Below are 24,815 nucleotides of genomic sequence, written 5' to 3' on the forward strand. Positions count from 1 at the left end.
TGGTTTCTAGCTCTTCCTTGTCACGGGTAGGTGTACAAACAGTCAGCGGTTTCCTGACGAGGACTATTTGCCCGGCTGCCTTTTTTCCAAAACCATTGTATGACTGTGTCTTTACAGCTGAAGATCTGGACAATGTGCCAGAGAGACTGTTGGGATACTAAACACAGCGCATTTTGCAAGCACGTTACTTCCCTTCAGAACAGAAAATGTCCGTGGTATCATGCATTTGTTTAGGGAGAAGTGACTGATAACGTTAATACCAAAGACTTTAATAATTCAGGTGGTTTTAGCAATGTTTTAAATGTTTAGTGCTTGAGGTTTTGACATCTGGTACACACAAAATACTTAAAGTCTTTTTACATGCTCATTGTCACTGTAAAAGAGACTCAGTAGTTGGCCTTAGACAAGGATGCAAGGATTTCACTGTTTAAGGTTTTTAATGCAATTTTCTGCAGAAACAAAGAGGAATTGGATGAGTGATTGAGTGAACGATTGCGATGGGCACGTGATGGAGTGAGCTGGTGTTAGTCACTGAATGCCGTAAGAGGAATACAAGCGCTTGTGTCAGAGAGCTACTCTGAGATCCATGGGTGAAATGTGTGGGGAAAAAAAGAAAAAGGAATTAACACGATGATTTCCTGTATGCTAACTGTCTTGGAGGGGAGCAAGAGCAAGCAGTCCCAGGTGGGGTCTCAAACCGCTCTGTTGGCCATGACATTCCTCCTGCTCTTCTGGAGCCCATCTCTGGATAGCCAGGGGTTTTCAGCAAACACCAGAGAAGTTTCACAGCAGCCCACAAGAGGATACAATCAGGTGGGCTGAGAGCCTTCCTCTGCCAGAAAGCCAGGACTTTTTAAATAACAGAGGTAGTCGACACCCTCGAAAAGATGTTTTGTGCAGACAAGGAGACAGAAATGGTGATGCTGGATCCGATTGCCAGCACATGGTCTGCAGGCTGCAGGCAAGGAGGGGACAATAAAGAACAATGTAATCTCCTGCCAGCATAATTTACTCTGAACACCAAATATTTACCGATGGTTTGTGCACGGACACCTCGGGCTGACGAGTGTCACATGCTGCTATCCATCCTGCCTGTCCACATCTGGAACTTTTGGCAAATAACTCTCAAATCGTTTTTAACTTCTCCATGTGCTTTGCCTTAAGGTTTTCTTGTGGCATCGAGCTGTTGGTGTTACATAGAGCTTGTTAAAAGACATACTTCGCACTCTACTCCGTAAAGGTACAAGGTATTGCAAGTGCAAGGGTCCTGTGGGCCTTACCTCCCTGGTCGGCCTGGCTGCAGTCCCTGCTGCACTCTTTGCTGGAAAGGTTAGATGAGATGAATCTTGCCCCAGGCTTTGGCTTTCCCTGCTGGCTGACCCCTGTCTGCACCCTCTTCTGCACTAAAAGAGATTAAAAAATACAGCTATTGTAGAGCCTGTCTCTTTGAAGTAGGAAAAGGCAAAAAATGTTTTTTTTCCTAATTAACGCAAATTGTGTTTTCTAAAGGGATGCTCTCATCTTGAAATCCCCTGCGCTGCCAGGGGCAGAGCAGCTTTGTCAGCACCGCAGGCTCTTTCTGAGCCTGAGCGACAGCAGTTTGGAGCGTGCTGCTTTGTGCCGTGGTAACATCCACCCCGAGAGCACGGAGCAGGGGCTCGGTGGGCTGGGATGTGCCAGTCCCACCGGGGAGAGGCTCCCGTGGCAGGCCTGCTTTTCACGCCTTTCCTCATTTTTCCCTTCTGTGTGTTACATTTCAAAACAAAAGGATGTTTCTACTAAAGCAAACACACTTAAAACTAGTTAAAAAAATGCCCAGCTCCTTTGGTTGATAGGAAATACAAAAAACCCGTTCTTTTTTACTCTAAATGTAATCTCACCGCTTTCCTGAACAACTCAGCGAAGATCACAAAACTACGACTGTAGGTAAGGGGTTGGTTAACTGGGGCGTGAACACCAGCTCTGCTCTACTTTATACACAGGACAGGAGAAGGGGATCTGGTTCATGGGGAGACCTCCACAGGAGTGTCCGTGCTTCCCATTCCTTTTCATCTTCCCAAATTTACTGATGCCCTTTCTCCCCACACATGGCATGAAGTTTTTATGTGGCACCAGTGGTGCTTGTGCTCAGAAATAAGTTTGCGCTTGCACAGTGAGTGGAGGCAAGGTGAGCTGCTTGGGGTGGTTCTATAGGAGAAGAGCCCAGGGTTGATAAAAAGCATCTAAAAACTGGTGAGCAGCTCACTTGTGTGTGGTTGTCCTGTGCTGGAGAAACCATCTTATGGAAAAACAGCTGTGTCTAATACCCAGGTAACCAAGCTCGAACCAGCCACGTATGTGGCAGTGCCAACTGGTTTGCAATGAAAAGACACTCCCGGAGAAGCAGCGGAGGAACAGGGTACCAGGCTTTGCTTTTAAAACATCTTTGTTCCACCATCCTTCTCTCCCTAGTTATTTCCTTGTGGTTTTAGGGGCATTTTCCCAACAAGCAGCTGTATGAAGGGGACTCCCTTGCCCCTCGCTCAGCTGTGCAGGTCCTGCTCCCAGCAAGGGCTGGGCGCTTCCACCGTGGGGCTGGTGCTGCTCTGGGATGAGGTTTTAAAGAGGGAAGGACAGCTACTGAAATTGTCTCCCTAATCAGAAACCGGAGCTTGGTTGCTGTGTCGTGTCTTAACAAGTTGTTTGTCTTAAACTGTAGTCCCAAATTTGTCAGCCAAAACCTTCTGCTGTGCTGGGCTTCAGCAGAAAGCATCGTGCTTCCTAGCATGAAGGAAAGCTACTTTTTTCCTCCTGAAGGACAGGCCTCTTGCTCAGTTAATGTTTCTGGCAGAGGGGAGATCACTGATGGGGAAAAGCCACTGGCAACTTCCCGTCAGTCGGCGGCTGCGTTCGATCTTGACACAGCTGCGGCTTTCCAGCAAAGATCTCTCCCTGTGCTTGTTGACCTTCATCATGGGAAAAAACCAAGGAGTTGCTCTTCTGTGCAATCTAGATGGCAGCAAATGTCTGATTTCTACATGATGGACGTATTACTGATTTCTTGCAAGATCTGAATCTTATCTTCAGGGGCCAGGTCCTGATACTGCCCTTTTGGGCAAGAGGTGGCGGCACAAGAGGCCGAGGGATGCCACGTACTGCCCTGCTGTGCGTGCCATGATGCTCTGGGTACGTGGGCGAACATGGGGCCAGGCGCTGAGCTCAGACACAACCCAGGTTAAGAATTCATCTTTGCTCAGGGCTGGATTTAGGAATCCCCCCAGGTCAACTAAAATCTTCCTCCCTGGGTTGCCAGCTCTTTGCTATTTTGGGGCAGGATACATTTTTGCCTCAGTCCCCAAAGGCTGGTTGGTTGAACATGAGCTTGTGGCAGAAAGCATCCTTAAATCTAGCTGGGCTGCTTGCCTGGAGGGGAGCTTGCTGCTGAGGGGGGTCAGGGTGATTTTGGGCAGTTCGTGGGTACTCTCTGAGATGGATCAATGTGCTCAGGGCCTGTTGGATGTCCAGGTCTGACCGATCTTGTCCCACCTCAGCAGCGAGTGTCTGGGAAGAAACCTGTTCTGCCTTCCCAAAAGACAACATGGGCAAAAAAAATGTTCCTCGTGTTCAACCCAGCTGCCATTCAGACAATCTCCCCTTTGCTCAGTCTGACCTCTGTTTTGTTTCTGTTGCTATCATTCTCTCTTTAACCCCTTTTCCAGCTCTGCTCGTAACAGATGTAGCCTTTTCTGTACTGGCTGCTCCCCAGAGCAGCGACCTGTACAAAATATGTATTTCCACTTTCCCAGCAGAGCAAATAAAGAGCTGAGCATCGCAGCCAGGGCCCAGCGCTTCGGGACCTCCGGCTGCTCCAGCCGGCTGCCAGCTTTGCTGCTCCACTGGGGAGGAGTGTTCGAGGGGTGCAGGGGTCAGCCTGGATCCCCACTGAAGCCAGGACCAAGCTCCCGCTGGCTGGGACAGGGGAAAACCTGACCCCTGAGAGCAGAGTGACCCCGCAGCAGTTAGGGTTTATCTGATTTCCGAGCAGTTATGAATGAGAAACTTCCTTATCGGGATCCCGCGTCTGGATGGATATCGCTTTGCCTGTGTGCCTCGCCGATAAGCACCGGGACCGTGGGTAACCGTGGACTCACGGGAGCCCATCCATCCAGCTGGCTGCTTGTCGGAAACACAGGCTGCAAAGTAAAGCTGCGCTGCCTGGGGAGGAAAAAGCAGCAGAGAGAGTGGCCTGACACAGTTACGTCCTGTTCCTTTGGTCCGCTCCTCCAGACTGAGCTGCTCCAGCAGCGTTTAGGTGGGCTAGAGCAGGGCAGGCGTTGGTGTCCACCAGAGAGTTGGCTGAAACACCCCCGTGATGCCCCTCTGGGTTACTGAAATGGGCCGACTGGGAATTTTTTTTGCCCTACATCCCCTGCCTTCGACAGCAGGATGGATGTTCTCATACCAGGCACTCCTGCGGTGTGGTCCCCATTTAGTGATGTTACTAAATTACTCGTTACTCCTAAAGCCACCTGGGAGACAAAACAGCCCTGAGAATTATGACGAAGGAGCAGTTCATCACTTTAGATTTTGAAGTGTTTATTATAGCTGAGGGGCTACTCCCAGATTTTTCAGGCACATAATGAAGAGTTCCAGGTGTCTGGTCAAGGGGCCGGGCGCACAGTGCTGAGGCAGCCCCCTCCTTCCGCCTGCCCCCTGCTCCCCAAATTAATGCCTTAGAAAACTGCAAAGCTCTTAATCTGCTTTGCATGTGATGTGAAAATAATGGTAGCGCTTCAGTGCAGTAGTTGTAAGAAACGCTCCAGTAGCGAGCTGCGTTCTCAAATACCTGCTCCTCATTTATTTTCCTCTTTTTATAGGCTTGCTCTGTTGGGGTATTTAATCTTCCAGTCTACATACACAGGATCTATGCAAGAGGAGTATTAAGTTATGAATCGTTCTTGCAGTTTACGGGAGGTAGATTTGAGGTAGCTGACCTAGGTATGATGACTGTCCTCTCCTCTGTGGATTTAAAATATTTGACTTAAAAAAAACCCTCTTAAACTCTGATAGTCATGCAATGGCACGTTTCAAGGTTAGCGTTCCAATATAGTATAGCTCGTGTGCTGTTCTCTGTTTAAAAACAGAAAAAGTGTGTTAACTTTCAGCAATTTGTGGCCTCTGGCTCAAGATGAGATTTTTTTTATTTGTGCTGATTATTTGCATTTTATGTCCCAAGTGGTTTACAGAGAGGTAAATAATTGCACAGCATTCCTCAGGAATCCCACGGTACTCCACAAAGGGCATGCTTTACTCTTAAGACTTGTACATCCCAGATTGCTTCAACTCCAGGTCTCCAGTATCACTTCCACGTTTGTAGGAAGATGAAAAGCTCTTTTCTTGCCAAGCGCAGCGGGGTGCGGGCTCCGGCGGAGTGCAGCGGGGCAGGAGGAGATGGGCACAGGCTGATGCTCCCCACAGGCTTCTGGCCCCCATCATGCAGGTGTATGCGAGACAGGAGAGTGAAAAATTTTCTTCGGTCTTCCCATGGTTACCAATTGTAAAGCAGTCTCATTTCCTGAGGCACACCACTGACACAGAAGAAAATAACAAAACCATGTGGCAAAACTGCCAGCGCTACAAGTTCCCCCATCGGCTGATGGTACGAGACAGATAACTGAGCTCTGCGAGATCCCCCTCCAGATACGGGGGTTTTGCAGCTCCCACTGACTCCCAGCAGCTCCCCGTGTTCCTGCAGGATCCCCAGCCTCCCACCACTGTGCACCGCTCCAGCTGCATCCCATGGGGCTTCCAGTGCCGGGGTGGAAAAAGCCTCAGGCTGGTGGGAAGGGCAGAAACAGCCGGCGGAGGGGTGGTTTCCCACATGGGGGGTTGTTTGCGAACGCTGGAGTTGTGTGGAAGGGGTCAGCGTGTGCCCATGACCAGTGGAAAATCAGAGGTGTTATTGCAGGAAAGGTTTCTGCAGCCTGCAGTGGGTGGAGGCTGATCACCTCCCCCTGCGTGTTCGCCCAGCTTCCTATTGATGCTGAGCACTGCTTTTTAAAAAAAAAAGAAAAGAAAAAAGAGTTGATGCTAAAAATACAAAGTAGAAATGAGGCTGGTAGGAATAACCACTGCACGCGAGTCCTTCTGCGCCTGCTTGGTTTGAGTCTCTTATTTTTCCTGTGCCAGAAAAAACCCCATGTGCAGAGGCTGATAATAAATTGCATCACTGCTGAACGTGCAGCTCGATCCCTCAGTCCGGCGGTAAATCCCAGCCCAGAGATGGGAGCTATTGGAGGGGTCTCCTCTGCCACTAGTGGGGTTTTGGTGGAGCGCCGTGCCCTGGGGAAAGTTACCACTCAGCCCCGATCCCCACCGGGGGCCCCGGTGGACTTCCCACCACGTAAAAATAGATTTACCGCAGACAACTTAAACTATCAGCTGCAGCATCATCGAAGATGATGGCAGCACGTTAGGCCCACGCGTCAGTGCCCCAGTTAATCCAGCAGCTAACGGTATGACTAAGAAAAACCCCCACGGCTTAGATAACCTTGTTGTTTGTAATTTATTCTTAAGTGAACTCAAGCCTGGTTTAATCACAGCTAAAAGGCAAGCAAAAGGTATAAGCTAGCTGAAAGGCAGCTTCCGTGTATCGATCTATGTAAGGGCTTCCACAGCTTTCCAGACAGGCTTCCTGCGGAGCCGCATGCTGCCCAAACCCTTTGCCACGCTCCCTGGGGCGCTCGTACCACACGGCGATGATCTGGCCGAGCAAATCTGCTGTGCCCCTTCAGAAAGGAGCCAAAACATTTCTACCAGAATATTTTCCCTGAATTAATACATTTTTTCACTTCTACTGTGAATATGTAAGATCCTGTTTTCAAAAACAACCCCCCAAACCCGGCATGAGATTCCGGAGATAATTTGCTTTTGTGGAAAAAGATTATATCCAAGTTGGTGAAACTTGCACCGACTGCAAGCAGCCGGCTCCTAACGCTCCTGCTGAACTGACATGGGCTTGAGGCAGGGAAAATCACTGCCAGTGTCAATGCAAAAAATGCAGTTGACTGAAAGTCAGGGGACATGAAGCTCTGCTTTTTCTCTCTGGAGGAAACAGCAAACACCCTGGTGCCCTCTGAGCATCAGGCAGGTGCTGGGCAGGACGCACGCCTGGACCACAAGCTGCCGGCAGCACACGCCTTCAGTCGGGCTGGTTGGTCCCGGGTTTGCTTTTCTCCTTGGGCAAAACTGGAGATGAAGGCAGTAGGGATTTTTTTTTTTTTTTTGGAGTGATGAAGGCCAGGAGGCCAGAGCACTGGGCTTTTCTGTACATGTCTCACCCCCGTCAATCAGGAAGCAGTGACGCAGGTTATGGGTTGGGTTTGAGGTTTTGGAAACCTTTTCTAAAAGTCGATCTCCTCGCCCCGTTGTATTTCTGAAGTGTGAAGCCGTGGTGAAGGCTGGTGCTGAGCAGGGGGATGCCGGCCAAAATGCAGCTCCTTATCAGATGTAATGGGAGGATTTTCCTGGCTATTTGTTTAATCCTCTTTGTGGGATACACAGCACAAGGTAAAACGGGGCGGTTGTTCTCTCGGTAATCCTCTTTCTGGGCTATGCAGTGTAGGCCAAGTAGGCAGCCTCCGAATTTTTCAAACTGACCTTCTTCTATGGGTAATGAGATCTAGTCAGAAAACCTGTTTTGCTAACATTTCATTTTCTGGAGGGGGAATGGTAGGAAAAGGTGCTTTTTGGAAGTGAAGCATTGCTGCATCCCTTTCCCAGCCCCTATGAGCAAAAGACTTCATGAAATACGTTGTTGTATGTGTGTATATTTTTAATCCATATATTTCAATATATATATTTTTTTAACTGGCCCTTTCGTAGTGGTCTGGTTACTACTGTTGTTCAGTTATGTAGTTACAGAAAGAGTATGTAACAGTTCCCATGTCATAACTACTACGCTCTACTTTCTTGGGAGGGCAGGAAAGGAAACTAGTTGTAAGTATGAGGAAATTAAACGGTTTATTCAGTACAATATTGCAACACGCAGCACTAAAACAACTAAAAGGAAATGTTGATTCGTTATGACATGTACCCCATGGATTTGTTTCTTGTGAAGAAGTGCTTTTCAAGCACATAGAGTATAATTTGTCCCCAAACCAAGGCTGTGATAGTGATAGGCCTTCATTATGTATCTACCACTTGGAGGCTGATCTTTGAGGGATTATGGCCTGCTTTTTGTACCTTGTTTATTTGCAAATTATTCAGCTACAGTTGTTTATTTTGCTGCCACTGTTATTATTAAAAACCTTCTTAATAATATGCTAAGAGAAGAAAATAAGTATGAAAAAGGAACACGCTGTAAAAGAAGCAGGAAATGATACCCATGAGATCTTTTTTCTGTTACAGAAGAGTGTAGGAGGTAGCTGAAAGTCATCTAGTACATTATGGAAATATATAGGGCAATAGAGAAGTGTAATTACAGAAAAGTATTCCCAAGAAACCGAGAAAAAATAGATAAAATGCCAACAGGGGGAGAACGTGCCAGGAGGCTTCAGAACAAATTAATTACATGAGACCAAGAGGAAGGACGAAATGCCACTGTTTTTATCTTTTCTGTGCAATTGTTATTTTTTCCTTCTGGTATTTTTTGAAGACCTGCTTTTCAGTGACAGCCCTGATCAGGCACCTGGGGGGCACCAGAACTGAAACTGTGGGTTTACGTAGCCCTGAGTCGTGTCTAGCAGATGCCTGAACTGTCTCTCCTCCGTCGATGTGCTCCAAGAACCTACGTAATCCCCAAATCTGCTCCCACGGCAGGTGGCTCTTGGCACGCCTTGAGTTTCTGACCTCCCCACCAAAACTCATCCCATTGAACTTGAAGGCGCTGAGCTGAGGCACAAAAAGCCAAAGCAGATTTGGCTCTGACCCTCGCTGGAGCCAAGAGAAAAAGGGGAGGGCATAGGAGCCAGCTCCCCACTGGGGTTGCTTGTCCCCAAGAGATTTGAGATACCTCCACCACCTTCAGGGAGAGCTGCAGGTGGCTGAGCCCAGAGGTCCCCCATGGACATGCCATGCCCCAAGCTGGGGATGAGCCCTGCTGTGACATTGGCGCAAGGCGGTGGTTTCCCACGGGGTTTCCATTTCTAATTCCCGTGGACTTTCCAGTCCCATGTGTGAGAGATAAACCCGATGCCTCTGATAGTGAAGATGTCACTTAGGCTATCAGTAGCTATTAAAAAAAAGGCTTCAGGGTTAATTTAGTTTTCGGCAGTTGAGCAATCAGGGCCACACAAATTACTTTCTTCCGCTCCTTTAAGCTTTATTAGGTGCTCATAAAGTTAATAGGTCCTGGTGAATAATGTCCTGGCCCCAGTGAATAACGCAGGGCTGTTTTGATCAGGTGCTCCGGTGCAGAAGGCAAGGTACAAGAGAGTGAGGTGCCGACCCGACGCCTGGTCCGCTAACTGCATCGAAGAGAAGGGGCCCTGGTTTTACATGTCCACCAGCGGAGCCAACAGGATCCTTCCTCCCATGGCAGACCCATCCCTGTAAGTTCATTTGCCGCATGTTTGTCATTAATGCTAGCACCCAAAAATGTCCGGTATTCCTGTCTCGACAGTCCTGTCGCAGCGTGGCTCACCCATGGGAACGTGGGGCTTCAGTGTGTTCACTTAAGAGATAATAAACAAAATAATAAATTTGGAGTAAACTAGCTGCCGCTCTGCATTTCAGGATGAAGCGATACCAGGAGCTGGGCGACATATTCCCACTCTCAGATGAGGAGTCCGGCTCTGGGTCCGACGTGGCGGTGGAAGCGGAGCCAGCCTCCGGGTCGGGTCTTGGCGATGGCGACAGCTTCTCGGAGGCGAAGCTGCCCGTCTTCCTAGCGGGCCCACGAGGCAGCGAGCTGAAGCAAAAACTAACGGAGGAGGATCTGCTCCTGTAGGGCTGGAGACATCGGCCTCCTCGTGCCAGCGGCGGCCTCCCTCGCCTCACGCACCCCTTCCTCAGCGCCTGACCCAACGCGAGGGCCACGAAGCCGTTTCAAACCAACTCCGAAGCAATAAAAACTTTGCCTTAAGATCTTTATTGCTTTCACTCACTAAAAAAAATAACCTTTGTTCGGTCTGAACTCGCTCTTCGCTTTTTGCGGGTGGGCCACCCATCCCGATCGGGGGAGGGAAAACGGGTTTCGGTGCCCCCGCCTGATCTGTGCGGATGTTATCGTGCTCCAGGGGTAATAAATTAAAAAACTTTGCGTGGCGAGAGCCGCCTACCCCTTTTACAAAATCAGGTGAAATCCGCCCGAGCGGCTGCCTCGCGCCGGGCTTGCTCGCGTTTCCCTAAAAAGCACAAAAACCTCGCAAAAACATTTTTGGCACCACAAACGTTTATTTCCTGTCAGCGACAATCGCTCCCGCGCCCCTCCCCTCGGCTCCGCGCTGCTGCCGCCTCCCGCCCGCTAGGCGGCGCCCTCCCGCCGCGCTGCGCATGCGCCGCCCCCCCTGCCTCGACCTCCCCCCCCCTCCCCTCCCGCCCCCGGGCCTGCCCTCGGCGGGGACGGGGCGGGAGGGCGGTGGCAAGGCGGAGTAGGGAGGGGAGGGGGGGGAATGGGGGGAGCGGTCACGTGCGGCGGGGGTGGGGGGGCGTGGCGTGGCGGGCTGTAAGGTCACATGACAGGGGCGCGGGCCGGGGCGGCTGGTGCTGGTGGCGCGCGGGGCGGGAGTCGGCCGCGGAGGGGCACGCACCATGGTGAGTGCGGGAGGGGCGGCCGGCCGGCCGGCCGGCACGCGGGGGGCCGTTACCCGCCAACCGCCGCTCCGCGCGCGCGCGTGTCCCCCCTCCCCCGCTTTCGTCGCCTGAGGCGGCGGCCTCGGCTGGGCCGGGCGGTGCCTCCTTCCCTCCCCACCTGTGGCTCCGGGCTGTGCGTGAGGAGAACGGCCCCGCCGGGCGCGGCCCGTTGTTTTTCCCTTCGCCCCCCGGCCCGGCCGCGGAGAGCCCGGTGACATACACACCCCTACTCTCGCCTCCCGCTGCCGGCTTGGCCGCCCCCCTTCCCCGGCCTGCGTCAGGGCCGCCCGGCTCGCCCCGAGCTGCGCCCGGGCCTGGCGGCGGCCGAGGCCGCTCCGCGCCGGGGAGGGTCGCCCCGGGGAGGGCCTCCCCCCCACACACACCTTGAGGGATCCTCTGGCGTGCGGGGCGGGCTCGGGGGAGAGCTGGCAAAACAGCAGGGGCGGAGAGCGAAAAACTAAAGGTTTGGGGTGTTTTTTAATACAAACATTTTATGGGTTAAGGGTTGGGGTGTTCCCCTGCTTCTCCTCCGCGCGCACGTGCCCTCGGCAATGCGGGGTTTAGTCATGAAACTCGGCTTCCATTTTTCCTACAGCGCTGCTGGCGGGGAGACTTTGGGGAAAGTGCATGTGATAGTCCTGGAAACATCAGTAAATCTTTCAGCGGTGCCGTAAGGCAGCGCTTAAAATGACAGCAGTCGGTCGTAATCCCTCAGGGCTGGTGAAATAGTGGCCACTTTGCGCTTAGCAGGCTTGGCCTAGGCAAAGTGCTTGGTGTGCTGTGATGGATAGATTTTTTAAAAGAAAGGGTGTTTTAAAGAATCAGCTAGATCAATGCACTTTGGGTTTCTGAAGCGTGTGGATTCCTTAACGTGTGTCTCTATCTCTGTTGATCATGCAGAAGCTTTTTAGGGCTCTGTGTGAAGCCGAGGCTGGGATTTCTGCACCGTTTATCAGCTGCTGGGAGTCCTACGAGTCCTTTAGTACAGCTATAACACATAAGGACTGAATGCAGATTGATTTCGGTACTGATGTAGCAAAATCTTCGGTGTCTGTCTGCTGCATGAAATCAAGAACATAGCCTAGCATTTGGCCAGTTTCTGAAGACCTTAGTTCTGTCTTCTTTTTCTTAAGCTGTAACATAATAAGCCATATGATGGCTTCTTAAAATACTTCTTGTTTTGCGTAGTTTCTCCGCAGCAGTATCTTTGATGGCAACTGGAAGAGATACTAGCTGTTGATATCTTTATTCCATATGTTCTTGTCCTCTCTGGATGAGATCCTGGCTAATTTCTAAGGGGTACAGTTGAAATATTCATACGCAGTGTCTTGAAGCGATGTGTTAGCAATGTTAGGTCTGGCTGACTGTTTTAAGTGATGGTACAACTTCATAATTTGGAAGGTGCTGTGAGAGCATCTTGTTTAATATTTACTTAAAGGTAATGTGCTTCCTTGTTTAGTGGGGGAGGGAAGTATAAGGCTAATCTGGAAAATGAGTACAGTTTCTAAGGAAGAAATATGGGCAGGCTCAAAAGTAACTTGCGTAACAGTTTAAAACAGCCTAAAGATTTGGAATTCATGTTGAAACTTTTTTCTTTCTCTCTTGCCCTTCCCCAGGAGCCAAAAATCAAGGATGGTTCTAGTGTGCAGTCATAAAAACAAACAAAAAAGCAAAAACTTGTTTCAGCAGTTAATGCGAATATGTGCTTGGCAGAGACTTGGAAAACTGTTTGGTCTTGCGTTTGACTGCCTCGTTGGTCATGTGTTTCTGCTTTCCTCTGAGAATGTGAAGTAGATGTAACTAGGTTTCAGAGTAATAGGCACCTTTGTGGCTTGAACTAGGGCCGCTTGCTATCTGAACAAATACAAAGTCAGTTGAGTCTTGTGTGAATCGCTGTTTTATAGCTCAAGCTTGCACCATGTCTTTGACTTGTAGAGGTGACCAAAAGTTAATCAGTGTTCCTACTGCTAAGCAGTAGTGTTCAGATCAAACTTTCTTTCTAGGCTTTTTGTTATTAATGCTGCATTTCAAACTTCAGGTCCCCAGGAGGTCTTGAAATGTGTTCTTACTCAATTTTGGTTATTGAATTGGTGAAGTGAGAATGACTGTTTTACGTATACCAAATTGAAGTGGATCTAGTTGAAGTGGGTGCTCTTGTTGAGAACATAGTGTAATTTCTCCAAAAAACCCAAAATCACACTGAATTAGTGAGGTGTTGTCTGCTTTAGTACATCAAAGCAGATTAGTGCCTAATTCTTAGGAGAAAATGTTGGCTTTTGTACTAATCTTGTTGAGTTTCCCATAGAGTCACTAATATGTTTTGCAACTTGTAAGAAAAGTTTGTGCAAGGTCAAAGGATGATCTCTCCTAGTTTCTCGTGTTTGGTGCTGGTCAAAAGTTTGTGCCTAGGGAATGCTGTTGTAAGGTGAGGACGAACGTTTGATGCTCATAGTGGATTGGTGCCTGAAGCAATATTACGGGTAAACTTGTAACATCCGCTCTATCTGATGGCAGATTGTATGATGAACTGCTGCCTCTTGAACCTGGTAGTGCTTTCTTCATTTGCCAAGAGAACTGTGGGGCGTAGAAAGAGGCAGCAAATAAAAGTCCCTATTCCCCTTCACCAACCAGGGGGATGCTTTAGGCCTTGTATTATATCCCCTGCTTTCTCTTTTCACCCTAATTTGCTCTGTTATTCCTCTTACTTCTGATCATCCTTGTTACTGCTGTTTATGCTCTAAGTTATAGTGGATATAAAGCAATACATAGTTTTTTTGGCACAATAGCTCAAATCTTAAACCAGATGGAATAAATTTGTTAAAGATATTTTTTTAAGTGTGGTTTAAAAATGATTATGTTTTTTAAGGTGAAATCAGTGATTGGAAACTTTGCAGTGACAGAAACTGAAGTTGTGCTTGCAACAGTAATGTTTTAAATATTAATTAGTATTTTAGTGTAGTTGTAATAATGGTAATTATGCTGTGTACTTTTTATTTTATAAACATTAGATATTTTGTAAGAGCTGTCACTACTTGCTAATGACCTAATTTCAATTATTTGCTAGATGAACAACTGTCTTTTGTCATCGCTGTTTCTTGGGTCTCTAATACATTAATGGCTTTGTAACTTCATGGGAGCACAAATGTTTTTCCCCAATGTATAGTGTACAGCTGCAAGTAAATGCCACATTTAAAATGGAGTGTCCACTGTGTAGTAACTTACCTGATTCTTGTCATTCCAGAGTTTTCTTGGAGGCTTTTTTGGTCCTGTTTGTGAGATTGATGTTATTCTTAATGATGCTGAAACACGAAAAACAGCAGAAATCAAAACAGAAGATGGTAAAGTAGAAAAGCATTTTCTCTTCTATGATGGAGAATCTGTTTCGGGAAAGGTAATTTTTTTTTTTAAGTGACTATTATTTACTGTACTGATTCTGGCATGCAAATGCCTGTAGGAAGGTAAATGAAAACCTGATACAAGCAAGAGCTGCAATTTCAGCTTGTGTTGTTATTCAAAGAGGAAACAGTGTTTTCCTATATATGGTCTTTTTAACCACAGTCGTTCAGGCAACTGATAAAACTGAATGTTTTGAATAGTAGCTGTTTATTTGTTTCCACTCATCTTGTATTTATGAATAAGATTTTTGTGCAACCATGTGCAATCCTATCATTGCTTCTGACAAGAAAACTATTCCAAACTGGATCCCCCTGCTTCCCCTTGAACTCCAAAATCCACAACCCAGCATGTATAACAGTAATTTTTGGCTGGTGCAGCCATCCTGCTTTGCATACCCTGAAGCTAAGCCTTGTGCTTCATGCCCTGAAGTGGTTTCTGGAATTGCATCAGAGGAGCAACATATGAAGTTTAGCTGGCTGCTGAGTCAACAAGAGTTTTTCTTTTTGGGGGGCAGAGGGGGGAAGGTGAGATTGCCAGAGGGATTTCTCTACTCTTGGTATTGCACCTAGGAACTCCTTGCCATCACTCTGGTTTTACTGGAGCCGTTCTCACTCTCTGAATATTTCTGTTATGATTCACTTTTCCTTCAAAAATCTTGAGCCAGGTATTGGGTTCTGAGATTGACTTCTAAATACCTACTTCGATCTTGACTTGCCTATTGTCACTGGGCGTCTTACTGCTCTTAAGATACATTTCCATGCTAAGATCTTCTGTTCAGGGATGTGAAACTCTCTCACAAGATGGGCCTCAAACTCAGGAAACTGAGGGAACTAGTTTTCCTATGTTCACTGGCCTGAGTGCTTCTCGCTTGTATCAGTGACGCCTGAGAGGTGCCTGGTGAGTTTTGGCTAACACAAGCTCATTGAGATGAGGAGGTCTGGAAGACCAGTAATTTATTGGACAACTTCCCTCTACCTCTTTCCTCCTTTTCACCACAAGGTTAGATTATTCAAGTGGTTTACTTCCTACTCAGATATCAATGACATACTGGATTTTAAGGTACAGGAATTTCTCTGGTCATGACTACCTTGTAAGAAAACATTATATATGCTTAATATTTACATGTTTCTGTAGAAAATAACCTTATGGAATCTTTTCTTGTGAGATGAGGTCTGTTTGTGAGAATCAAATTCACAAATGAAGATCTTGATAGTAGGTTTCATTATCTGTTATTTTTCATTGACTTCTCTAACATCAATACTTAGTTATCTGCTGAGGAAGGGCCTTAAGTTAACTTGACTTGAAAGGAATGCATCTCATGGCAGTTCTTTTTTGGATTTCCAAATGTGACTGTCAGAAGATGCTTTGAAGCTTTCTGCATTCAAAGATGGCAAGAGGGTCATGACTGGCTTAGGTGAGCTCTGCTTAAGCTCTGGCTTGGATTCTTAATTTTGGGACTCAAAAGTTTCAAGCTTAGTTATTAAATTCAGTCTCATGGATGATTAGTTTTTTCTTAAATGCTTTAGTGGTGCCTTGGTAATGCTGTCCTGGTTTCGGCTGGGATAGAGTTAATTTTCTTTCTAGTAGCTCGTGTAGTGTTATGTTTTGGATTCAGTATGAGAATAATGTTGATAACACACTGATGGCTTCAGTTGTTGCTAAGTGGTGTTTATACCAAGTCAAGGATTTTTCAGCTTCTCATGCCCAGCCAGCAAGAAGGCTGGAGGGGCACAAGAAGTTGGGAGGGGACACAGCCAGGACAGCTGACCCAAACTGGCCAAAGGGGTATTCCAGACCATGTGACATCATGTCACATGTATATAAGTTATATAAGTATATACTCCCCCCAGTATATAAGCTGGGGGGAGTTGACCTGGGGGATCGCTGCTCAAGAACTAACTGGGCATTGGTTGGCAAGTGGTGAGCAATTGCATTGTTCGTCACTTGTTTTGTATATTCCAATCCTCTTGTTATTATTGTCATTTTATTATTGTTATTATAATTATTAGTTTCTTCCTTTCTGTCCTGTTAAACTGTTTTTATCTCAACCCACAAGTTTACCTTTTTCCTTCTGATTCTCTCCCCCATTCCACTGGGTGGGTGGGGGGAGTGAGTGAGCAGCTGCGTGGTGCTTGGTCGCTGGCTGGGGTTAAACCATGACAAATGCTTAATTTCATAATCAGCTGTTTGATTTGACTGCTTTCAAGCTCAGGTAGTGCTTGAAGAGGTCTCAGTTTTCATAGGCAAGTGGTAATATTTTTTCCTTTTTAGTGAGTCATGTGTTAGAGTGAAAGTGTTGAAAAAATTTAACTGGTGGGTTTTTTTGCCTTGGTAGGTGAACGTCTCCATTAAACCGCATGGGAAGAGACTAGAGCACCAAGGAATTAGAATTGAATTTGTAGGACAAATTGGTGAGTTTAAGCTTTAAAGGGGATGTTAGGTGCATGTGGTTTATGGAACTTGGCGCTTACAGCTGTCAGCAGTTTGGCTCAAACATTGCAACCTGATTGGGTTAGTGGATGACGAGTGCCAAAGGAAGATTATATCCTACTTATTTTAATGCAAGTGATGCACTAATTTGTGCTAGTCAGAAAGTCATTGGGAAGGAAGACATGTACACGTGAGGGATGGTGAGTATTCTATCTGTCTCAGACTGGTTAAAAGTTTGATTAAGAACCACTAGAGATTTCTGAAAACTACACTTGTGCTCTTTAATTCTGGCTCTGAAAGAGAAGAGCCATAGAAAAGAAATGATGGGACAGCCTATAGCAAAATACTTCTAAAATTTTTTGGTGGTTGGTTTTCTAAAACCTAGTTTTATACTGTTAACATAAACCAGTATTGATGCTTCAGAGGTTTTCTGTGCATTTTAGCAAAATAGTATGGTATTGACATTAAAAATGTAATTTTCCTATAACTGTATCTAAATCTGGTTAGATTTGAACTATGAAGAATCTTGGTCGCATCTAACTTCTTTTTGCCAGTCAAGGTAATCTCTCTGCACCCTTAGGCTGATGCTAAAATTCCTTCCCTCTCTGTTAGAGGGTTGTTTGTGTTATTGTCCCCCTTGGAAGTAATTATTCAGGTTTCAGCCTCATACAATTGACTTTGATTGGATTTCACAAATTCTCTAGTTCTGATCAGTCAGTAGGCTCCAGTACTTTGTATCTGAACTGTTACATAGCAGATATGACTGAGTTCTGACACCTGCTGCTTTATGCTTTCAGGTTTTGATCAGTGGGGCTGTAAAAACAAACTTTCAGAATAAAGCAGCAGTGTGATGGGCATGACGCATTTAGAGGCAGGGAAAAAATAGAGCTCACGTATGTCAGCTTCATTTAGTCTGTTGCCTTCTAGTAGCTGTACAGGCTGTTCTTCATCTACTCTGTTGTATAAATTTTATTCTCTGATGACTTAATTTGATGTAATGTTGCTTGAATTTTGCATGTTTCTGGGACTTTCTGTTGTGCTACCGTTTAGAAGTCCTCAGTTATGCAGAAGTGGTTTAAGTACTGCTTTTTGTACTTGTCCATGTTTTCTTGCATCCTTTCAAGTTTTAATACAGTAACACAAAAAGCATCCCAGTAGTGTGATTTGTCTCTGCAGTAGTTGGAGACTAGCTCCAGCTGCATGTCAAAGATGTGTTTTAAACCAGCTCTTCAGAATACAACTTTTCTGACTGGCACAAAAAGTATTGGATATGCAACAGTAAATAAACTTTGTATTATATCAATGCTTGTCAAAGCAAACAAAGTACACCTTACATAATTTGTAGTCATATTAGAAAATAAGCAGTTATTAGTTATTGTCATTTTCTACCAAACTGGCAATGATAAACTGTGGAGTTGGTGTGGTTAGTTCATTTATTCTCTTCTGAAAAGCTTCAGACTGTGTAAAACCAACTACCACTAATGTTCTTAGCTGATACTTTCAGTTGTGAATTGTAGAGGAGCTTGTTTTTATATACTGAAGTGTTTGGATTTTTTAATGGTAATGTTAATTTTTTCTAACTTTCTAAGTTTTTATCTCGGTGGGAATTGCATGACATGGATCTAATGAATAATAGTGACACTGGTCTGGGGACAGGACGTGCTGTTGCTGTGAAACTGGTGTGTCTATGCTTATGTATTAAGAACTTGTTTCCAAATGACTGACTTAGACCAGTGGTCATAATAAGCCATTTGATTGTAGACTAGTAGTAATAATAAACCATTTGATAGGTGGTGTTAATCTGCAGGAGACCAGTTGAGATCACTGGCCTGTCCTAAATGAGCTAGTCTTGATGTTGCTTAGGTTTTGTTCCTTCAGCAATAAATGCTGGAAGCCAAAATCGGACAATGCTAGTTACAGAGAATGCAAGGCAAGAAGTACTTATTAAAGCTAGCTAAACTGTCAGTAAAAAAAGATGCCATGCTAGTGAAGCTTCAAATGTGTATTCTGTTCATTGCAGTTAGCTCTTTAGGAATGCTTACTGTAGGTTGCTGAAACTGAAGATAACTTTGAAAAACTGGGTAAAACGTTTGGTTAAATACGTGTAACTAATCAAATTAGTCACTTCTGTTGTCCTCTCCCACCTGCTTCTGCCAAATTGGAGACAGTTTTGTTTGCTAAAAATAAATCCTGAAACATGTTTTCCTTCAACTTCCTCAACTTTAGAACTCTTCAATGACAAAAGCAATACCCATGAATTTGTAAACTTAGTGAAAGAACTGGCCTTACCCGGAGAACTGACCCAAAGCAGAAGCTATGACTTTGAATTCATGCAGGTTGAAAAGCCATATGAATCCTACATCGGTGCCAACGTCAGACTGAGGTTTGTAACTGTTAAGCTTTCTCTTCTCTCCTCTCCTCCCCTGCAGAAAATTAATCATTTAGCAATTATGCTGCCCCCCTCCACTTCCTCCTTTTGCATTTCACATCAGACATGTAACAGCCAATAGCTGGTGTGCGTTGATTGGAGTTGTTGAGATTGTGTTATAAGGTAGCCTTTTCTACTTTAATTGGAATTGCTCAGTGTTGTTTGTATAGATAAAATTCTTTCATTTCAATCAAATGAAAACAGTTTGGGTCTTTCCTTTGGGAAAAAAAAGGAAACAAAAACCACAACGAAACAAAACACTCACATATTTCTACCTGTAAGTGTTTTGTCTTGTATTTTGGTGTCTTATTCTTTTCTGCTTAGTCTTACGGGAATGTACTCTTGTCTTTCAAAGAATACCTGTACTTCAGAACATAAGGGCTTTTACTTATGCAATTCTGAATAATTATGGCTAACTTGGTGGCTTTCTTCCTAGGTATTTTCTAAAAGTGACGATAGTGAGACGGCTGTCAGACTTGGTGAAAGAATATGATCTGATTGTTCACCAGCTTGCTACATACCCGGATGTAAACAACTCCATTAAAATGGAAGTAGGCATTGAAGACTGTCTTCATATAGAGTTTGAATACAATAAGTCAAAGTAAGTGTCACTTAGAACAAAACACATTCAGGTAGATACCTTGGGATACAAGGGTAGAGCGTGTGATATTTGATGAACAACCTTGGCATCTGGAGACTTAAAATGTAAAGCAGTAGTTTCAATGACTGTTGTGTTGAGCTGTTTGGTCACTAATTATACAATGGCCTTTTTTTGAGGAATACTTGTCTGTTCTGCCTTCAGTACCAATAGGAGGGTCACTAGCAAATACTTAAGACTTGATTTCTGCATTTATACTTTTTCAATATAACTGTAGTATTTCCTTTACTAATACTGCAATGATGGAAAGGTGCTAATTGTACTGATCTGGCTGAGATGCTTAGCTCGGTGGGGAATTAAGCTCTAAGTTAACAGGCAGATAAGGTAACTGCCTGTATAACTTCTATTCAAGAAGGTGTATAAGTTGTGTTTATTCTTTAATGAAAACCCCTATTCTGTTCTTTTAAAGGTATCACTTAAAGGATGTGATTGTTGGAAAAATTTATTTCCTCTTAGTGAGAATAAAAATTCAGCACATGGAGTTGCAGCTGATCAAAAAGGAGATTACTGGAATTGGTAAGAGAAGAAAAAGTCCAAAAGAAATGGCAACTTGTATGCTGGTTGAGCCTTATGCAAACCTGGAGAGTGAAGTCAGTAGTTGCAGCTTTGGCTAAACTAATGCTCCATGTGCTTCCTTCTCACCAGTGTTTGACTACCATTTGCATTTTGTGCTTTGGTAATCATACTTAGTAGTCAACGTTGTCAGTCTGTAGTGTTGTTCTGGGATTGTGACTGTTGGGCTAGCTTCACAAACGTGAACCCCTGTAAATGGAACTTGGGTGTAGATATGCAGCACCTTAATCAGCCTTGATGGATAATGAACAAGGGTAAAGGTGTAAAATGCATCCTGAAGACCCCCTTGCCTCTGCAGAGATTAGCTGGTCAAGTGGGCTTGGTGAAGATTAGCATGAATCTCTCATGTTCTAGAAACGTGTCATTTTCAGTCAGCTTAAAACGGGTATGATGGAAATACCAAGAGGCCTAGAAGCAGGAACAGCTTGATTATTGCAGATCAGGCTTGTACAGCCTGGAACTAGGAAGACAGTAAGAGGCTGTGGCTCATGACTTCATTCCCCGGTGGCTGGGGCCTTGGTGAGCTCTTTGTGTGGAGAATAAGGAAGCTTCCATAGCAATAGAGGAAGGGCAGAAAGCTCTACTTTGTTGTTGGCTTTTGTGGCTAAATTAGGTACTCTAGTTTCTTCATCCCAGGCTCTGGAGAAAGGTGGCTTTTGTGCTGGGTGATAACGCTTCAGGGTTTCAGTCTGATCATGGCCTAGACGACTATCAGTCGCTAGTGCTGCCCACCAAACAGAACTGTTTCATGAGTCCTACCCCACATGCTTGTCCCTTGTTTAAAGCCTGCATACCCAAAGCTCCTTTGAAGCACTGGCTACTGCCTCTTCTGTGTCACTGTGGGGAGGAGAGAGTAAGAAACAGATGCTCTGCCTGGGAGAGGGTTCTGCTTGCTTTAGCTGTGTGTAACTTATACACAAGACAAAGGCAAAAAACGCAGTATTGTGTAATCTAAATGCTGCAGAGTAGAAATTGCTGTGATAAAGCTTTGATGAAGCTTTATAAATGTTTAAAACTGAAGTGTGTGTTCTCACAGTGAAAACTTGTTTCACCAGGACCCAGTACCACAACAGAGACTGAAACCATTGCAAAGTATGAAATAATGGATGGTGCACCAGTTAAAGGTAAATAACTGTGCTTGTTTTAAAGGATAAGCATTTTGAGTTAAAACTGTATTTAAAAAAAAATCTGGAGGAGAAGAGATGACTTGTATAAATTTTTCTTGGAGAAACCACACTTCTCCTTAGGTTACTGAAATGATAGTGGATTTTCCTATTCAAAGCAGACATTTTAATTGACTTAGGACATTTCACTTGGGACCCTAGTAATTCTTACACTTATTTACCATTGGAAATTCTATGACTGATCCTTTTATCACTTTGGTTCAAGCCTGACTTGATGTTGTAGACCAGTTCTAGAGAGTTCAAGATCCTTTTGTCCTGCCTGGCTACCATGCTTCCACTGAGAAAGGGTTCCCACTTTTGATTTCCCACTTGCCTCTGTTCTCAGTGTTATGTTTGTGATGTTTTTTTGGTGGTGTGTGGCAGGGTTTTTTTTGTGTTTTGGTTTTTTTTTTTTTTTTTAACCAAGAAAGGGGCACAGACAGTGCTTGGGAAACTGCCTTTATTTTGTATGTCTTCTGAAACTGCATTAATGACATCCAGTTTTAAGGAACTAATTGAAACTTTCTTTTTTAAGGTGAATCAATTCCTATAAGACTGTTCTTAGCAGGCTATGACCCAACTCCAACAATGAGGGATGTGAACAAGAAATTTTCGGTGAGGTACTTCTTGAATCTAGTGCTTGTGGATGAAGAAGACAGACGATACTTCAAACAGCAGGTATGGTCTCCAGGAATCTTGTCGCAGAATTATCTGGGCTATTGTACATGCTGCTTTGAATGTTCAGCACGTTAGAAGCCACCTGTGCTTCATGTATGGCATAAGCATTTCTGCTGGCGAGCGTATTGCAAGTTGTATAGAAAATGTTAGCTTGCAAAAAGGAGCTGAGGGGGATGATGGATACTGTTTCAGCAGGGATAGGATGCTCAGTCCTGTAGAACAACCTTGGATTCTGAATATCCAGACAAAACACTTTGTGGGTAAAATGAGTAACAGGTGCATTTGTTTGCTTGCTTTCTTGAACTACTGCAGATAGATTTGCCCTCCCAGCATTAGCCTGGGTTCAAAATCGCAAAATTGTAATAAGGGCCAACACATTTGACTGAAAACAGAAGTTGAGGTCATGCTGAGGCAAGGAATAGTGAAAAGGGTCACTGGAATGAAGCTATGTGGATTAGATCAGAATCTTCCTTTTAAAGAATAGACAAGGCAGTATAATTAAACATGGAAAACAAAGGATAATTGGAGCATATAGTGCCTATGATGGGCTTTGGATTTTGAGAAAAGAAGGAAGAAAAACGTTTTGAACCCTTTAATACTATCAAAGTTGAGAGTAGGATTGTTAAGCGGTGACTGCTCAAGCTTGATAATGGTAAGTGTTCAGGTAGTAACGAGATATGTAAACTTAATTGTGTTGTCTTTCTGTTACTTTCCCTATGTATACTGCGCTGTTCTGTAAGTAATGGGGATGCAGAGTTTTTTGTAGTGTGGGGGTTTGCTGTTTTGGGGTTATTTTTCTCCCTCAAAGTCTCTGCCTATCAGGAGCTTAAGATACTTGATGCTGCTAGCTTAATGGTAAATGGTGGTTTCAGAAGTGTTTGCTTCCTCAAATAGGAAATAATCTTATGGAGAAAAGCTCCTGAGAAGCTGAGGAAACAACGAACAAACTTTCACCAGCGATTTGAATCTCCAGAATCACAAGCATCTGCTGAGCAACCTGAGATGTGAACTGGTATAAGGTGAAAAACTTTGCGATGCTTCAGCAGGTTAAAGATGGCAGCAGCCTGTGGGAAAAGAAGGCCAAAATTCTCATTACAACTGTCTTCCTTCATCTTGCAGTGCTGCATTTACCATACTACTAAAGCGTTCTTCAGTTAAACATTCAAGTATGTATATACATTTAAAATAAAGTGCTTTCTCAAACACTGGAACTTTCTTTAAGCTACTATTTTATACTGCACATTTACTTTTATTTGATAATGTTATATGCACTTGGATATGCATAAGCTTAAATCTAGTTATTTCCATGCATGGTAGGCTGGTATATTTGATTTTTGCTGATCACGTATACAGTGTAGACGAAAGCATTTCCCTCCTCTCATGTTGTTTCTTGCATGTTTCTTTCCAATGTTGCTTATTTGCATTTGTTTTGTTTTGAAACTACAGTAAGACACAGTTGACTAAATCACACTAAAAATCGAGGTGTATGGTGAATTTGTCCTAGGACTTCTCATTACTATGTTAGACAGGGTTTAACTGAAACTGCATGTATATGCACTATGACTGTGATAACTGTGGAGCCTGCAGACACCTTACCAAGGTTTCTAAGAAGCTTTGAATCTGTCGGTAGCAAAGAATGTTAGGAAGCATCTTTGCCCTCCCTCCTCCAATTCTCGCTCTACCATACTTTTCTAAGCCTTTCATGTGAGTCACTCCTGAGTTTTGGGAGTTTGTTGTCTGGTAACTAGTGACTGTAGAGATGTTGTCAGGATTTCACCTTCAGGTGGTGAGTGGTTAAAGTTATTTGAACGTTAACTATCTCTTATTGATGAAATAAATGCTGGTAACACTGATTATTTTGCAAATATGTGAAACTATGTGGTTCCTCCCGGCTTCATGCTTCCACTGTCTTCACAGTCTGTCTCCTCACTGTCCTGACAGGAGAGGCAAAACATCCTCGAAGGACATCCTCCTCCTAGTCCATCTGGGCCTGCCATGAGGGCAAACAAGCTTTTTGTGGTCTTCTGGAAAGGTATTTTGAAGCCAGGCAAGCCTTAAAACTGTTAAAAGCTTGCCTGGCACAGCAGATCGTTTGTCTTAATCATCTCGTATGCATTTAGTCTTTGAAGAAATAGCTAAAAGGAGTTAGCCTTCATCTATTCACAACTGAGCACGTAGTCTGTTACCAGATGTGTGGCTTGGGCATAAAATGAAGCCTGCTGTGTGGAAGGCTACTTGCGCTTGTAGTTCACTTGGCCTTTAAACCAAGACTTCTCAACTCTGGTGCAAGTGTCATTGGTAACCTTACTTTATGAGTAAGTAAATAATCAAATTACATTTCTGTAAGAACTGTTTTATTACTGTGGCACTTTGATAAAGCAGACAAAGACTCTGTGTACTTTATGCTAGGATACTTCTAACGCGGATATCTTTGAATGAGAGCAAATTTAACTCCCTCATGTAAGTGCCTGTTCAGAAATTTAAAGAATAAAGTAAAAAAGCCAAATATTTTCATGGTCACTTGCATGTCGTAATCTGGAAATGATTCCAAGAGATTTTGAAAACTTGATTGTATTTAACCAGCCTCAGATTGTGCAACCATGTATAATAAAGGGGAAACGTACTGAGCTGCTATTTGAATTATTAAAACAGCTGTATTCTCACTAACATCTGGGTCGTCTGTGTTGATTGGCTCTGCCCCTTTGCAGCCGCAGCG

At 44.7% G+C, this 24,815-nt stretch overlaps 2 protein-coding genes across 4 annotated transcripts; both read left to right on the forward strand.

The window, feature by feature from the left end:
* The first annotated feature begins 7,389 nt into the window (after nucleotides 1-7,389).
* Nucleotides 7,390-10,063, forward strand: SRGN (serglycin). Its single transcript, XM_009926451.2, has 3 exons — nucleotides 7,390-7,548; nucleotides 9,383-9,530; nucleotides 9,715-10,063. Exons 1-3 carry the CDS (start codon nucleotides 7,458-7,460, stop codon nucleotides 9,926-9,928), a joined length of 453 nt encoding a protein of 150 aa, XP_009924753.2. The 5' UTR covers nucleotides 7,390-7,457; the 3' UTR covers nucleotides 9,929-10,063.
* A 559-nt stretch (nucleotides 10,064-10,622) lies between these two features.
* On the forward strand, nucleotides 10,623-24,766 carry VPS26A (VPS26 retromer complex component A). 3 transcript variants are annotated; one of them, XM_069795783.1, is made up of 10 exons: nucleotides 13,607-13,696; nucleotides 14,015-14,164; nucleotides 16,505-16,580; nucleotides 18,826-18,982; nucleotides 19,464-19,628; nucleotides 20,095-20,201; nucleotides 21,314-21,382; nucleotides 21,957-22,099; nucleotides 22,994-23,118; nucleotides 23,219-24,766. In XM_069795783.1, exons 1-9 carry the CDS (start codon nucleotides 13,622-13,624, stop codon nucleotides 23,105-23,107), a joined length of 1,056 nt encoding a protein of 351 aa, XP_069651884.1. In that variant the 5' UTR covers nucleotides 13,607-13,621; the 3' UTR covers nucleotides 23,108-23,118; nucleotides 23,219-24,766. The 3 variants fall into 3 exon arrangements, with proteins under 3 accessions (XP_069651885.1, XP_069651884.1, XP_069651883.1); XM_069795784.1 differs by lacking the exon at nucleotides 13,607-13,696 and adding an exon at nucleotides 10,623-10,734 and having other exon boundaries at nucleotides 22,994-24,766; XM_069795782.1 differs by having other exon boundaries at nucleotides 22,994-24,766.
* Nucleotides 24,767-24,815: the final 49 nt, after the last annotated feature.

The sequence above is a fragment of the Haliaeetus albicilla genome, chromosome 11 (assembly GCF_947461875.1).
Source record: "Haliaeetus albicilla chromosome 11, bHalAlb1.1, whole genome shotgun sequence".
NCBI lineage: Eukaryota > Metazoa > Chordata > Aves > Accipitriformes > Accipitridae > Haliaeetus > Haliaeetus albicilla.

Bases quoted from the DNA above. Each gene is read 5' to 3' on its own strand.
- SRGN (XM_009926451.2), top strand. From the start codon at position 7,458: ATGCCGGCCAAAATGCAGCTCCTTATCAGATGTAATGGGAGGATTTTC. The intron at 7,549-9,382 runs GTAAAACGGGGC...TGTTTTGATCAG, and splicing joins TGTGGGATACACAGCACAAG to GTGCTCCGGTGCAGAAGGCA. The intron at 9,531-9,714 runs GTAAGTTCATTT...TCTGCATTTCAG, and splicing joins CCCATGGCAGACCCATCCCT to GATGAAGCGATACCAGGAGC.
- VPS26A (XM_069795782.1), top strand. From the start codon at position 13,622: ATGATTATGTTTTTTAAGGTGAAATCAGTGATTGGAAACTTTGCAGTG. The intron at 14,165-16,504 runs GTAATTTTTTTT...TTGCCTTGGTAG, and splicing joins GAGAATCTGTTTCGGGAAAG to GTGAACGTCTCCATTAAACC. The intron at 22,100-22,993 runs GTATGGTCTCCA...TTCCTCAAATAG, and splicing joins GACGATACTTCAAACAGCAG to GAAATAATCTTATGGAGAAA.